This window comes from Mirounga angustirostris, unplaced genomic scaffold (assembly GCF_029215605.1).
Source record: "Mirounga angustirostris isolate CCGP_5_RB_7025 unplaced genomic scaffold, mMirAng1.0.hap1 SCAF_5, whole genome shotgun sequence".
NCBI lineage: Eukaryota > Metazoa > Chordata > Mammalia > Carnivora > Phocidae > Mirounga > Mirounga angustirostris.
The window spans coordinates 175,681,033-175,697,419 of NW_026991713.1; the positions used below are offsets into that span (position 1 = coordinate 175,681,033).

Here is a 16,387-nt window from a genome sequence, read left to right on the forward strand (position 1 = left end):
GCCTCCTGGGGTATGTGTTCCATTGTCTCACCTGAAAATCTTGGGTTGTTGGAAACAATTTCTAGTGTAGGTTTTTCATGCTGGTGGGGGGCTGGAGGAGTCCGCAAGCACTGGTGCTGGGGGGCAGGTTGGGTTTTGCATCTGTTGAATGCTGGGGAGATGGTGACATCCACGCTGGGGCACATGTGCGCGCACACCTTGGGCCCGAGCTCTGGGCTGAAGAGGCAGATTTTGGGAGGTAGGGAGGAGGCTGAGTATGACCTTAAGATCCTTTCTAGAGCCTGAAACTGTACTATGAACTTGTCATGTTAGAATCAATTTTCTAGGGTGCCTGGGTGGCTCAGTTGGTTAAGCGACTGCCTTCGGCTCAGGTCATGATCCTGGAGTCCCTGGATCGAGTCCCGCATCGGGCTCCCTGCTCAGCGGGGAGTCTGCTTCTCCCTCTGACCCTATCCCCTCTCATGCTGCTGCTTTCTCTCTCTCTCTCTCTCTCTCTCTCTCTCTCAAATAAATAAAATCTTTAAAAAACAAAATTTTTATATTATCCTTTTTATTGCTCTGAAGATTGCTTTAGTTTTGAGCATTTTTTAAAGATAAATACGCAGTTTAAAGACCTCGTAGTTCCAAAGGTTTGCTACAAAAACATCAGCCTTCTCCCTTCACACCTTCCCCAAAGGCAATCAATTTGAGTTCTTTTAACTAATCTTTGTTATTTACCTCCATATGCCTAAGTGACATGTCTTTTTTTTTTTTTTTTTTACCTACTAGATCACCAGTTTGTTATGAAAGGATAGAATTCGAACAGCCAGATGGAAGAGATGCCTAGGGTCAGGTATGGGGGAGGGACACAGAGCCTCCACGCCCTCTCCAGGAGCCCCCTCCCCAAATCTCCACATGCTCACCCACCTGCAAGCTGCACCCCCCCCCCTTTTTTTCTGCAGGCTTTGTTACATAGCCATGCTTATTAAATGACAGGCGGTTTGTTTGATTCAATCTCCAGCCCCTCTCCCCTCCCTGGGGGTCAGGCTAAGTCACTTTATTGCTGGTTGCATTTTCAGTTTTGGCTGTTACCACAGATAGTCTGTGCATGGCAGCACCCCCCCCCCCCCCCCCCCGACACAAGAGAATGATTTGGGTTGGTGGTCACTATTTAGTATCTGTTACTGTGTGAATATTCCTAGCCAAGCCGTGGGATAACAATTTGGCTGCACAAACTTCTGGTTTCTTTAGGGATAATTTATACTTTTTTGCTTCATTTCCTGTGTGCTTAATGATTTAAGTGAACTTCCATCTGCAGTGTAAATCTCTCAAGATGATTGTATTATGTGTTTCACCGATTTTTATTTTCCTAGAGTCTCAGAATGCTCTGGCCACCATTTCCCGATGTGCTGATCTTTACTATAATCCCCACGGCCAACGTGGGGCTCGAACTCATGACCCTGAGATCAGGAGTCGAATACTCGACTGACTGAGCCAGCCAGGTGCCCGACTCCTTTTTAATTTGCTTCTTCATCTTCAGCAACTCCTCCAAGAGTTTCCTGAGAAGTGTGTGGGAATCTTTCTCAGCCCTTGTGTCTTTGAAAATAACTTTGTTCTTCCCTGGTCCTTTCTGTCTGGTTGGAAATGCATTCCCCTCAGTTTGGAAGGCAACTCATTTGGATCTTCCTTGGCCGTTGCTGTTATGTGGGGTGAACTTTTGTTGATAAGTTCTGTGGGCTTTTTTTTCCGTCTTGCACATCCTGGGCTGCTTTTCTCCTTTGTGCTTGGGTGGGCTCCGTCTGCCACCATGCAGCTATCTGCCGCCCAGCTGCTCTGGAGGTCCACCTGTCATGCTTTTAATTTTCAGGCATTCTTCTTTATTCTCCACTTTTCAGGCTCAGGATCTGTTTTATGGTTACAACACTTTCTCTGTTCCCAAGCGGTAGCCAGGCAGTTTCTCCCAGTCCCTTGTTCTGCGTGTGCCCAATAGTCGTTGGCTCATGCTTAAGGTTGAGAGCCGGCCGCCTGGGGGGTGCAGGTGGTTGTGTCTGACTCCTGATTTTGGCTCAGGTCGTGATCTCAGGGTCCTGGGGTTGAGCCCTTGCGTCGGGTTCCCTGCTCAGCATGGTCTGCTTGGGATTCTCTTTCTCCCTCCGCCCCTCCTCCTTATGCTTGCTCTCTAAAATACATTAATCTTAAAAATGGGAGGCGGGGGCGAGATTGGAAACTGGGCACCATGGTGGAGTCAAGGGGTGTCCGAGATTGCTTAGCTTTCTGCCACTAGGAACGTACAGGAATTGTTTAGAAACAAAACTTGTGGCAGTTGGACACCATGGCATTTCAGTCAGAGTTTTTTAAATGGGCTTTTGCAGGTACTCAAGAGGCTAAGGTGGTATTGGTGTGACGGCCGAGAGGCCCCGAGGAGGGGTTTTTAGAGGTCAGGTTGCCCTGGAGAATCTTAGAGGTCTGGCATCTTCTCTAAGTGTGAGAAGCTGAGGAGCACCATCTCCTTGCCTCCCGCTGCACTGCTGTCCAGGGCCCCCTCCCCGCAGAGCGAACTAAGGGCCAGACTTCCTCCAGCTTTCAAGTAAGCCACCTCACTTTCACTGATCCCCTGCTCTGCTGTGGGGGAGGGGGGATTCGGAGTTGTAAACCAGGGTAGTTCTGGTCTTTCCTCCTCCACTTAGGATTCTGTTTACCTCTAGTCAACCAATTGTTCCTTTTCTTCTTTCCCCATCCTTGTGGGTTTATGCTTTTAAAGAGATCCACTTACTGTCATTTTTCTGGCACTTCAGTGGGGTTAAATCAGATGCCTGTGTGATTGCCAGCCTTTAGCCCAGAGCTCCAAGAAAGCTTAAGGCTGCATTTTTGTTGTTTACAGTAGATAGAAAACTTTTAAAACAGGATTGCTATACAACTACCCAGTAAAATAGACCCTCCTGGAAACATCCAGTGGACGAGTACATCACTGTCCAGACACGAACGACACGTGTAAGTGCTTTATTAACTCCCCCTGAATCCACTGGCTGACCTCCAAAAGCCAGATTATTATGTGCAAATGAAGCAGTGAGCTTGATGTGGAGACTCAGTGCTCAGGGGCAGGGGTCCCAGTTCGCAGCCCGACCTCAGGGCCACCCAGGAGAAAAAGCCCATCTGTGCAGCCAGGAAAATCCAGTTTGCAGAATAAATTGCACAGCTGTAAGCCCAGGTCAGACTCCTCTCAACAGTGGTAAGACCCCGTCAGTGAAAAGGTGGCGTCAGGGGTGGGAAGCTACGGATCGATCCATCAGGGTCTTAAACCTGGCCTTGGGTTCCCATCCTTTCCTGGGGGCAGTTCTCAGATCACCAAGGAATGGCCCTGGAGCTTCCCGAAGCTTCCTACGTGAGCCCCATCCTCTCCACGCTCTCTCCTGATAACTGATCCTGCTAATACTGGGATCAAAAGGACTTCCCAAATTATTCAGTGATTTTAGAAGACCATCCAATTTCTACCGATGGACATCAAAGGTACTGGCATCATGGGAATCACTGATTTTGTCAGTTTAACAACAGGAGTGTCGGTCTTTCGTCCTGGAGCACTTTGCATGAGCCCCGGTTACACCATGTCCACGTTCGAGCCGCCTCGGGCTGGGCAGAAGACGTAGCCGGCCCTGTCCGACACCACGCTGTCCAAGGCCTTCATCAGGACGTGGGGCATATGGTCTGTCAACATCTTGGGACCGATGAGTATTTTGCTGAATTGTGATTCGTGTGACCACCTGGCACTGTACTGAGCAGCAGAACGCCAAAACCTGGGAAAGACAGAAGGTGAACTAGCGGAGCGGCCCTTTAGGCTGAAACCTGTGTGTTTTCGATCTGTGTGGACTGAGCCCCGTCAGCTCCGTGCCCACGTGGCCTGCACTTACCTCCCTGAAGCACCTTCTTCCTCCAGGTGGATGATCCTGCCGGGAGGGTAGAGAGGGGGATACTTGGTGGGGGACTCCAAGGGGGAGTCGCTGGAGAAGCTGTAGGTCGGGGACCCGTGCATCAGCAGGCTCTGCTCCCCCAGAAGCGGCTGCGTCAGGTCTCCCTGGGCGCCCCCGTCCAGCTCCGTCGGAAAGTTATCCGGACTTCCTCCGAACAGCTCGTACCAACACCCGTACAGCAAAATCTGGTACTGGCCAAGAGACCCAAGAAGGCAGCCTGCTTGTTACTCTGTGACGCTTTCACTGTCAACACAGACCCTGGCCCCAGAAGCTTGTGCCAGAGGACGGTGACCCTCAGAGCTCAGACCAATGGTCTTTCTAAATCCTGGATCTTAGGGCCGTGGAGGTCAGTGGCCTAAACTCCTGCATCTCTTGGGCCATGAAGCCATATCAAACATGAAGCGATACGTAAAAACCAAATCCTGCCGACGAGCTTTACTCTTTCCCTTCATGACATTTATTAATTTTTAAAACTCGGGGGGGGGGTAGTTGGGGGTAAGGAGAAGCTTATTTTAAAAGAATTTGAGTAACAATAAAAAATGTCAGAAAATTAGTTAAAATCACTTCTAAAAACTCTTTATATATCCTGCCTTAGGGGATAGATCCTCGAAGAATCATTTTTAGACCTGCCCTTTAAAAAAAAACTTTTCAATACATCACTCTCTTTCTCTAGTGGTAAACAAAAACTTACGTCACCATTTTTAACGACCATAATATTGCACAGTATACATACGCTAGTACTTCTTAAACTCTGTTCAGCAGCCTTATTATCCAAGCTTTGGGACCAAAAGCATCAAAGTACTGTTGGTCACAAGACAGGGCTAAGAGAGTATGACCGAAAGCAAATCACTTAACTAGAACAGGGATGGTTCTACTATAGTATTTTCTAACTGTGGCATTTCATGACTGACTCAGCCGTTTGCTTTCTTCGGCATCATCTGTAGAACAGCAGACAGAAGTCTGTCTGGAGGGTCAGAAAGCGCTTCCGGCAACAGCATCAAATGCCCTGGTCGAAGAGGCTCTGAATTGAGAAACAAACTCTCCTTGGCACACACAGCCTCAAACTCCTTAGATCCTCTTACGGGGCCCCGCAAGTTACCTTGGGCTTGTTACAGTGAGCAATCACTCGCAAGATTCTCTTCTTCAGATCTTCCAGGTTAGTCACACTTAACCTGTTTATTAGCAAAAGACCAGATGGCGGCTCAGTACTTGGTCTTTCAGCTGCTGCAAGCCCAGATGAAGCATCCAGCTGACTCACCTGGGAATGACATCCTTGCCTAGGACAAGTGACACGATGAAGTTCTTAGAGTATTCATAAAGGGATTTGCTGAAATTTCAGGAAAAAAAAAAAAAAATTAGTGAAGTTTCAGGATTATATTGCCCACAAAGAACTCCAAAGGGAAATCAAGTCACTTTGCCAGGTCAGTGAGGTAAGTTTTCAGAGTATAAAACTGTTCTCTACCCTTTAAAGGAAAAGAGAAGTAAAATGGAGATACTCTGATCACAGCAACTCATTTGCCAGATTCTAGTAAAGCCACAACATCCACCAACCAGATTTTAAGATGGCAGACTGAGCGAGCCTATGCTTGCATCCTTTGACTCAGCGACCCCTGCTTGGAGGAATCTAACAAAGACGCTCTGGCAAAATGGTAAAAAGACGCAAAAGGCTATTCACTGCAGCTCTTACTGCTTGTCATAGCAGAGGCTCCAACCCCAAATGTCCCATCTGTGGAGAACAGTTCAATTCACAACCCGGCCCGCCCGCAGAGTACCGAGTCCTTCACGGCTGCAGTGTGCGGTGGGGGGTGATCTCAGGATGTGTGGTCAAGTCAAAGAAGCAGATGCACAAGGGCATGAAGGGTATGCAGGAGAAGGGATGCAAAGATACACATCCTTGCTTTCATATATAAATGAGACTAATGGAAAACTAAGTCAAACACTAATGGCTACCTCAGGGAACAAGGACAGAAAGGGACATTTCTGAATGTAACTTGTTTATAGAGTTGTCTGTGGAACCATGTCATTGGTTTATATAATTGTAAAAATTAAAACAACAAAAGCAATTCCTAAAATCAAATGCCAAATGAAACAAACGAACCTAAACAGTGCTATTAACCAAACAGAAGAATTATTTCAAGTGACTACAAGAACAGAAATTTGGCTGTACATCCCTAGTGGGAGTATCACATAAGAACAAAACAAACTGCAAAAAAAAATCTCAAACTGCCTTCAGCAATCATTCTGAAACTGATCCATCAGTCTGTGTTTTCTAGGACATACAGCCAACAGTACAGAGGAACATGTTAAGTGACATGGTGAATATGCAAGAGAAATCCAGAATGTGGATTCTCCAGAACTAACCTGGTTTCAGAAATAGAGGGAACTGAAATATCTATACATTAAAGGAGAGTTACAGAATTTCCGTGTCTGTGTGGATCCCTTTTACACATGCTTTTAAATTTGATTTAAAAACAAAAATACAGTTCCAAGACAAACCCACTGCTGGGGAGTGTGGGGGGAGGGGGTGGAAGGGGCCAGTGGCAAAGGGACACAGGACATCTAATCCAACCTTGTTTGGAATTTAAAGAAATCAACTGTAAACCATTTATGAGATAATTAGGAGAACATGATCAATTACTAGAATCAAATTTTAAGTGCTCTATGCTTTGGAGACATATTAGGGTATTTACAGATGAATGATAGGTCTCAGATTTGCTTCAAGGTACTCCGGCCACGGGGATCTGTGGGCAGTACGGTGGGGTATATGAAGATTGGTCAGTCATGTTAACTATTGAAGCTGATGAAATGGTGGCTTATTATACTATTCTCTTTACTTTGGTTTGAATTTTTAATTTTTGTATGAAAATTCCATTATAAGGCAATAGTTTTAACAGATCATCATAAGCACTGAAGAGAGAATCAGTGTACTAGTAAACAGACCTGAAGAACTATCCAGATCGTAGCACTAAAAGCAAAGATAACAGAGGTATGAACGAGAGGTTGGAGATGCGAAACAAGAGCAAGGGGGCGCGATGTCTGATGGGAGGCTCTGAAAGTGGGAGAACAGAGAAGAGGCAGTCACGCGTGACTAGGCCTTCACAGATTTGAGAACCTAAAACTTTCAATCGAGAACACTGAAGACCATACACTTAAGATTAAAGCAAGCACTCACATAACCTGGATGCATCTTACTGAGTAAAAGAAAATGCAACACAATCCTGCATATTGTAGGATTCCATTTTTATGACATTCTGAAAAAGGCAAAACTATAGTGACAAAAAAGATCCTTGTGCACCTGGGGGGTGGGTGGAAGGGACCGAGGGCAAAGGGACACAGGACATTTTAATGGTGATCCTATCAGCCCCGAAAGGCAAAAAGACAAAACTGTCATTCATGAAATTAGTTTATACAGTAAAAAAAAAAAAAAAAAAGCATCTGCAGATGAATTACAATTAATCAAATTTAACAAGGCTGTTGGATACACGATCAAAAGACAAATTTCTATGAGATTGATATACGTCAGCAAAAGATGTGTAAGACTATGGAGAAAACCATAAAAAATTGAAAGATAATTCAAGAGTCCCTAAATATCTGAAAAGTGATTTCATGTTCAAAGGTGGGAAAATTCAGTAATACGTCACTTACCTCTCAATTGAACTAGAAAATAAAGGCAGCTGAAATAAAAAGTCTAAGCTTTTTGTTTATGGAACTTGCAAAATGATTCTAAAATTGACATGCAGGCATCAAGGGCTCAGAATAGCCAACATGCTTTTTAGCCAAAAAGAACATCACAAAAGTGGAAACTCAACAGCCAATAAATACATGAAAAGAGCCCCAATTTCATTAGCAATCACGGACACGCAAATCAAACCGCAATGAAACATCACTGCACACCCATCACACTGGCAAAAAAGTTTTAAGTCTGAGATTGACGGTCGGGAATATGGGGCGTGGCCAACTCGCCACGGGCACGCGTAAACTGGCGCAGGAACACGGGCGTGTAACGCGAAGGGGGAGCGTGTGCACACGCGTGCTAGGAATTCCCACCTCCATCTACAACCAGAGGGCGTCCAAACAACCAGTGACACAGACCATTTGTGATCGATGTACGACGAGACAGAACCAGAACGGACAGAATCACGTCTTACAGGCATCAAACAATGGGGAACAAAAAAGGGAAGTCACAGAATAAAATTAAGTACAATTCTAGTTCTATAAATTTCAAAAAAATAAATTTCAAAACCATACAAATCCAAACTATTATGCGGAGACCTGCATATAGGTGGTAAAACTACCTTAAAGCAAAGGAAGAATTTTCACAAAGATCAGGATGGTGACGTTCTGTGGACAGGAAAGGAGAGGATGCTCGGGGAATTTCGAAGGCACGGACTGCTCGATTCTCAACCTGGGTACAGACCTTTTTTTTCTGAGAGAGCATGAGCAGAGGGAGAAGCAGACTCCCCACTGAGCAGGGAGCCCCATGTGGGGCTTGACCTGAGCTGAAGGCGGATGTTTCACCGACTGAGCCACCCAGGTGCCCGGATGTGTGTATATTTTTAAATCAGCCTTACTGAGGTATACACTGCAAAATCACCCACTGTAAGTGTACAGTGAGTTCTGACAAATGCATATAACTGTTTTAACTACCACCACCATCAAGATAAAGAGCATTTCCATCACCCCCAAAAAGCTCCCTGTGTCCCTTGGCAATCAATCCCACCCTCAACCCCAGACAACCACTGGTATGCTTTCTGTCATCATGTACTTCTGTCGTTTCTAGAAGGTCACATAAATGGAATCTTACAATAGGTCTTTTGTGTAGGGCTTTTTTCAGACAGCAAAATGCATCCAAGCTGTATGGATGTTTGCTGCTTAATCTCAAAAATATGTTTTATGTTGTTTCACAATTTATAAATTCAGGTATTTTTAAAGTCACTCATGTCTTTTCATATGTACAAGTATATATTTTAAAATAAAAAGAACTTAGGGGCACCTGGGTGGCTAAGTATCTGCCTCTGGATCAGGTCATGATCCTGGGGTCCTAGGATAGAGCCCCACATCGGGCTCCCAAACTTAAATAGTTACAATGGTGAATTCTGGGTAGAAGATCTTTGATCTTTCAGCCTTTTTATATTTTCCAAAATTTCTATGTTGGATACAAATTTATTTTTTCCCCCTTTTTTCCTTCTTTTCAATTGTAGCACAAATTTCTTTTATAATCAGGGCAAAGATTATACAGGGTTAAGTATGTTGAGTAAGAAAGGAAAAAATGTGCTTTTCAAACTTAATCAGTAAACAAATTCAGTAAAGCTGTAGGACACAAATCAAGAGGGACAACTTGGGGAGTCTTGCAGGGTCAGTCCCAGACTGCTGCGGTAAAGCAAATACTGCAACACCGTGAGGAAAATGAATTGTTTGCTTTCCCAGTGCATGTAAGGTATGTTTACACCACACTGAAGGCCATTAAGTGTGCAATAACGTGTCTAAAAAGCCAATGTACATACTTAAATTAAAAAATATTTTATTGCTAAAAAATGCCAACCACCATCAGAGCTTTCAGCTAATCAGTCATAATCATGGGTCCCAGATCAATATAACAAAATATGAAATAATGAAAAAATTTGAAATATTGCCAAGAACTATTAAATGAGACAGAGACACAAAGTGAGCAAATGCTGTTGGAGAAATGGGGCCCCGACAGACTTGCTTTTAAGGCAGAGTTGCCACGAATCTTCAATTTATTTAAAGAAAAAAAGAAAAGAAAAAGCAGTACTTGCAAAGCACAATGAAACAAGGTATGCCTGTGTGCAGAAATCTGTTCTTTTTGTAAACTAATAATGAACTATCAGAAAAATAAGAAAGCATTCCCACTTAACAGTTGCCCCCCAAAAATATGAAGGAATAAATTTAGCCAAGGAGGTGGAGACCTGCCCACAGTAAGACGCTGATGAGAGAAACTGAAGACACAAATGAGTGGAAAGATGTTCCGTGCTCACGGACTGGAAGAACGATACCGTTAAAATGTCCAAACCACCCAAAGCAACCCGGAGTCACTGCAATCCCTATCAAAATTCCAATGGCATTTTTCAAGAAATAGTCCACATAATCCTAAAATTTATGTGGAACCACAAAAGGCCCTAAGTAGTCAAAGCCATCTTTAAGAGGGAAGAACAAACCTGGAAGCCTCATGCTCCCTGACTTCAAACTAGGTTATAAAGCCAAAGTGACCACAACTGTATGGTACTGGCAGAAAAACAGACGCAGAGCCCAGAAATACCCAAGTAACTGACAACAAAGGAGCCAAGAATATACGATGGGGAAAGGACAGTTTCTTCAATTGACGGTGGTGAGAAAACTGAAGCCACGTGCAAAAGAATGAAGCCGGACCCCCAGCTCACATCACACACACAAATTATAACAACGACGGATTAAAGACCTGAATATGAGGCTTGAAACCAGAAAACTCCTAGAAGAAAACCGGCAGTAAGCTCCTTGACGTTGGTCCTGGTGATGATTTTTTAGATTTGACACCAAAAGCAAAGGCGACAAAAACAAAAATAAACAAGAGGGACTGCATCCAACTGAAAAGCTGCTGCACGGCAAAGGGCACCCCCAACAAAAGGAATGGGAGGAAATGTGCAAATCCTCTGATAAGGGGTTGATACCCAAAATATATAAAGAATTCACACAACCCAACAGCAGAAAAACAGCTTAAAAAATGGGCAGAGGATCTGAATAGACATTTTCCCCAGAAAGACCCGCACACGACCCACAGGGACGTGAAAAGGTGCGCAACATCACTACTTAGCAGGAAATGGAAATCAAAACCATGGTGAGATCTCACCTCACACCTGTTAGAATGGCTAGGATCAAAAACAAAAACAAGGGCGCCTGGGTGGCTCAGTCGTTGGGCGTCTGCCTTCGGCTCAGGTCATGATCCCAGGGTCCTGGGATCAAGCCCCACATCAGGCTCCCTGCTCGGTGGGAAGCCTGCTTCTCCCTCTCCTACTCCCTCTGCTTGTGTTCCCTCTCTCACTGTGTCTGTCAAATAGATAGATGGAATCTTTAAAAAAAAAAAAAAAAAGCTACTGAATACAGTCTTAAGATTTATTGATAATTTTCTTGTCAGGTTATATCAGATTAGGAATATGAAATCAAAATATTAAAAAGTCACTTGGAGGGGCACCTGGGTGGCTCAGTCGTTAAGCGTCTGCCTTCAGCTCAGGTCTTGATCCCGGGGTCCTGGGATCGAGCCCCACATCGGGCTCCCTGCTCGGCGGGAAGCCTGCTTCCCCCTCTCCCACTCCCCCTGCTTGTGTTCCTGCTCTCGCTGTCTCTGTCTCTATCAAATAAATAAATAAAAATAAAATCTTAAAAAAAAAAAAAAGAAAAAAAAGAAAAAGTCGTGTGTCCTTTATAGCCATGGGAATTTATCTTAAAAAAAAAACAAAAAAGCCCCCCAAACCCAGATATGTCAAGTGGGCGCGAGGACGTGGGGAACAGGGAACACTCGTGTGCTGCTGGGGGGAATGTAAGTAGGCGCAGCTGCTGGGCAACACAGTACGGAGGTTCCTCAGAAAGGGCAAAGTGGAACTACCGTATCATCCGGCAATGCCACTTCCGGGTACGCGGCCGAAGGAAGCGAAATACCGACTTGAAGAGATGTGTGCACTCCCGTGTTCGCGGCACCGTCATTTGCACCAGCCGGCATGTGCAAAGCGCAGCGGAAGGGTCCGTCAGCACGTGAGCGGATCAGACAGGGTTGTGTGTGCGTATATGCACACGATGGCCGTGAAAGAATGAAGACGGAATAAAGCAGAAGGAAGTCCTGCCATTTGTAACAACACGGATGGACCCGGAGGGCATTATGCTCCCCGAGGTAAGGCGCACAGACTTCTTCATCCTTACGAACACTGCGGGATCTCACCTACGTGTGAAATCTAGAAAACCAACCAACCGCAAACCAAAAACCAAGCTCACAAATCTAGACACTGGGGGTTGGTGGTTGCAGAGGTGGGGCCTGTGGGACAGGAGAAGGGAGTCAAAGGGCACAAAGTCCCCGTTATAAGTACGTCACAGTCACTGACGGGGACAGAATACACAGCTGGGCGACTACAGTCACCTGCTGTGCGTCTGGAAGTTGCCAAGAGAAAAAATCTTCCAGGTTCTCCCCACAAGAAAAAACCCGAATTCCGTCACTACGGGAAGCGACAGACGCGTCTTCTGCGTTGCGCGCAGTCACGGCCCAGATCGTGACCTCGCGCCCCCGGCCCTAATGCCGGGCCGCCGGGCGGCTGCACGTCCGCTTGCACCGGCAGGAGCGCGGAGCTCCGCTCCCGCGGCCCCGGGAGAGGCCCTTCAGCGTCTCCACCGACCAGGCCTTCAAACAGGCCGGCGCGGCGGGCGCGCGCGCAAGGAAGTCCCGGCGGCGGAGCGGCCCCCACGCACGTACCTCAGCAGCCCCCTGGGCGGGGAGAAGGCGTAGCAGCGGACCTGCGGGTACGCGCTCCGGAGCATGATGGCCAGCAGGGCCGCGGCGCCCGCCCCCAGGCTGTGGCCCACCACCACCAGCCGGTACTCCTGCGGGCCAACAGAGAAGGCGGCACGGTGAGGGCCAAGGAGCAGACTGCGCACGCGGGACAGACAGCGAAAGAAAAGGCAAATCAGAATCTCACGGGAGCGATGCTGAATGCTTGGCTCAAAATCCCATCGTTGACGAGGCGCTGGTAAACGTATCTGGCGGCTTGAGAAATCCCCTAAAAATGCAGACAAGAGAGGGCGGCTGTTGGTCATCGGACGAGGCAGGTTCGGCCCCATGACAGGGCTACGCCGTGCACGCTTCTGCGTCTCCCCAGAGCCGAGGTGAGCGTCGGGGAATCGGCGGCCGCAGCTACCGCGCCCCGCCGTGCTCCTGGCCCCCGGCGCAGGGATGGGCTCCACGTGGAGCGGGTGCTCCGTGACTAGTTCCGGGGACCACCCACAACACCTTTCCAGCCAACGGATCTTTCCGTGGCTTTTCTGCAGCCACACGGTATTTTGCTGTATGCGCGGGCCACGGTCCCGATGGCCGGTCCCATTTAGATGATAAATGACTGATCTTTTAACAAGACGTTAAAACATAAAGTTCTGAATCGGTGCTAACGGATTCAGCATCCGGTTTCTGCAGAGGCAAAACGAAGACCACTGGAAGCTGAGTTCTAGGAAGGTTAGGTTTTAATTCCAGAGAATAAATACAACATAAAACCTAACAAATACAGCTGTCCTAAGAACCAGGCTTCCTGAAAATGAAGCCGTCTCCACGGAGGACAGAGCACCCCGTGGACGAGACGGGCCTGTCTTCTCCCCCCGCACAAAGCGGGAGAGATCCTGGGCCGAGATGGGAGACTCGCGGCTGCCTCGAAAGCTCCTGCAAATTCCCGAGTCGGTCGCTATCGAGTTCCGCGGGAGAGGGCTGACCGGGCCACATCCAAGGGAAGCTAAGAGGAGGTCTGACGGGTTTACCGTCTGGGAAGAGCACCTCCTGACGGACCACCGCGCTTCCCGGCCTCCCCCGCGGCCGGCCGTGCAGCCACCTCCCACCCGCCGCGGGGACCCACCACGTGTCCGCCTCGGGACAGCTGAAGCCGAAAGGGACCTGGACACAGCGGCCGTGGCGGAGGCCCTGGCCTGCATCACACACACCGACACTCCCCCCGCCAGCCCCAGAAGGGCCAAGACTGCGTTCAGCGGCACAGCTTCGAGCTCCAACCGCTGGGACCGGGATCAGAGGCGGAGAACAGCTCTGCCCTCAGGCCCGCCGCCGCCGCCGCCGCCACCGCCTTCCCGGCCTGAGGGAGCTGCCCCCGGCGGGAACCGGGCTGGAGGGGGCCAGGCCCAGAGTGCACCTCGTGCACGCACAAAGCCTCGAGCTGCGGGCCGATTCTAAGAACACAGCCGCAGCCCAGCCCACGGGATCCTGCTGGGTATTGTGTGGTTGGCGAGTTGATGTGTCTCTGTAAGAAAGTAGAACATTTCTCTTTCTCTTCACACGTGCCCAGTAGTGACACTGGACTCTTCTGTGACTTGAGACCCAAAAAGACAGTTAAGGGTTAAAGGGGAAAATTCACATTCCCAGGGCTGTCCCACTTCTAACTGGTGGCAGAACAAAAGCCTCCAGTCTGGCTCCAGTCTGGCCCTGTCCTGAAAACCGTCCAGGTGGGACCGTGGGGCTCCATCAGCTACACTCTGGTTCCGACACACATCTTTATAAAGATTACACTTTTTACTTAAAACATGATCACCAGAGAAGTAATACGGGTTTTGGTTAAAAAACACACAAGTATATAAAAACAGCACAGGCCCACCGCCCTCCACCCCGACATCCCTCTCCCCGGAAGGAGCTGCTGGAACCTCCGGGACAGAATCATTCCCTCAAACGTGCAAACGCCCTGCTCTGCAACCTGATTCGTCATCCGGGAAACGTGAGCCCAAACCACAGTGAGATACCGCCTCGCGCCCACTAGCACGTCCGGCTGGAAGCACCGAAACCCGGAAAGTAAGCGGCAACAAGCACGTGCAGAACGAGGGCCTGGCTGCTCGCTGGTGGGACGGGAGATGGTGCAGTGCGCTGGAACACAGCCCGGTGGTCCCTTGAAACGTTAAACGCGGCAACCACCACCAGACACGCAACCCCACGTCTGGGCAGGTTCCCTAAAGCACGGGAAGGAGGGACTCGGACAGCTGTCTGTCCGTCCCTGTTTCCAGCAACAGCGCTGACGCCGACCGACGCCTGGGCGTGACCCCCCGTCCATCCGCGGACGACCGGATCAAGCAAAGGTGGGCGCCGCACACAGCGCGGCGTCGCTCAGCCACAAGGGGAAGGGGCCTCTGACACGTGCTACCGCTTGGATCCACCTCGAGGACGCTGTGCTCAGTGAAAGGACAAACAGCCGCGTGACTCCACTTCTGGGGGGTCCCGAGAACCAGCGCCCTGGGGGGTACTAGGTTACCAGGGGCTGGGCGTGGGGCGGGAGGAGCCATCGCTCACGGATACAGAGTTTATGTTTGGGATGATGAGAAGTACAGAGCCTCTGGGAGTCTCTGCCGCCGCCGAATCGGATGCTTACAAAGGGAAAGGGGTGCAATGATGAACATCATGTTACACAATTAAAACCCTTTTAGAAAACAAGTCCGTCCGAGGCAGGCCGCTGCGGTCCCGCACAGTAAGACCGAAAGGAGAACCGTGTGTTGTGACACCGGCGGAGGGAACCGGCCGGGCCACGGGGAAGTGCTGGGGGTGCCTGCCACTCGGGGGGCCGTGGGAGGGTGGGGGGACATGGGAGGCACTCCCGGGCGGGGGCCCTGTACTCAGCTGAAGCTTCTCTTCTCCACAATATAGGACTTTGGTCAAGGGAAGAGCGTTCGACTGGGGTTCAAATGCCAACTGGCACTTACTCCAGTAACTGTGTGGCCTCCGGCAAGTCCCTCGATGGCTCTGAACCTGCTCCTTTCTCTTAAAAAACCAAAGCAACCTCACGAGGTTGTCATGAGAATTTCCACGAAAAGAATGAAAAGCACTTACTTTGCACAGCACTTGGCACCTGGTAGCTACCTGTTGTATGGTTAGCATTCCCGGGAGAGAGTCAGAGTTGGAAAAATCCTGACCCCTTTTAGCTTCACCGTAACGGAACATTCCTGAACACACACCCCAGGGCTTGTACCTTGTGTGCCGAACAGTCTTGCACCCCACACTCTAAGTTGAGGGTCTCATTCTCCGCTGACAGGTCCGTGAGGATGTCCTACAAAGAGTGCATTGGAAGAGGCTGTTGGGACGAGCTGTGCATGGCGGCCGGGGGGCAGGTCCCTCTGAAGGACCGCGGAGCGCTACGGTCTCCTGGGTCAGACTGTTGAGGACTGAACCTGACACCTGACCTTGGGAAGGAAACCCAGGAGGCTAGGAAGCTCCCGAGGGACCCACGGTCGGCAGGGAGGGGGTGTGGGACATGGCTAAGACACACCTGCTGCCTTCCCTCACTGCACACCTCTTCTAAGTACCCATGAAGCACAGAGTCCTGTACCTGGGTTTTGAACAAAGCATGCTTCCTGTCCTCAAGGGGCTATCAACGGCTCACTGAAAGCTAAGGGAGGGTAAGAGATGCATCAGAGGGGAGAGGGGTGTGTATTACAGGGCGGGGGTGGGGGTGGGCTTCCTGGAGGAGGTGGCACCTAAGCCAAAGACTAAAGGGAAAACTTGCTTTCAGGGAACAGAGAGAGGTGGGCAACCCCACCTAAGGGGCCAAGAGGACCCATTGCAGAGCGTCTGAGCACAGGAAGGAGACACAGGGCCAGGCGCATGGGTGCTCAGAGGGGCCGCGGGCAGAGCCCGAGAGGCAAGTGCATCCCCAGGACCCAATGCAGTTAACCCGCTGGGGATGGGACTCCATAGTGATACCCTGCAAAGCTCA

General features: G+C 49.0%; 1 protein-coding gene across 1 annotated transcript in view; it reads right to left on the reverse strand.

Moving 5' to 3' along the window:
- Positions 1-2,964: 2,964 nt before the first annotated feature.
- Positions 2,965-16,387, reverse strand: part of DAGLB (diacylglycerol lipase beta) — a 28,248-nt gene continuing 14,825 nt past the window's right edge. The window contains exons 9-15 of the mRNA XM_045875841.1: positions 15,644-15,721; positions 12,620-12,700; positions 12,397-12,524; positions 5,203-5,271; positions 5,044-5,116; positions 3,885-4,135; positions 2,965-3,770 (exon numbers count right to left, since the gene is read on the reverse strand). Of these exons, the coding sequence (XP_045731797.1) occupies positions 3,575-3,770; positions 3,885-4,135; positions 5,044-5,116; positions 5,203-5,271; positions 12,397-12,524; positions 12,620-12,700; positions 15,644-15,721 (876 nt within the window). The 3' untranslated portion in view covers positions 2,965-3,574. The remainder of the gene's footprint in view (positions 3,771-3,884; positions 4,136-5,043; positions 5,117-5,202; positions 5,272-12,396; positions 12,525-12,619; positions 12,701-15,643; positions 15,722-16,387) is intronic.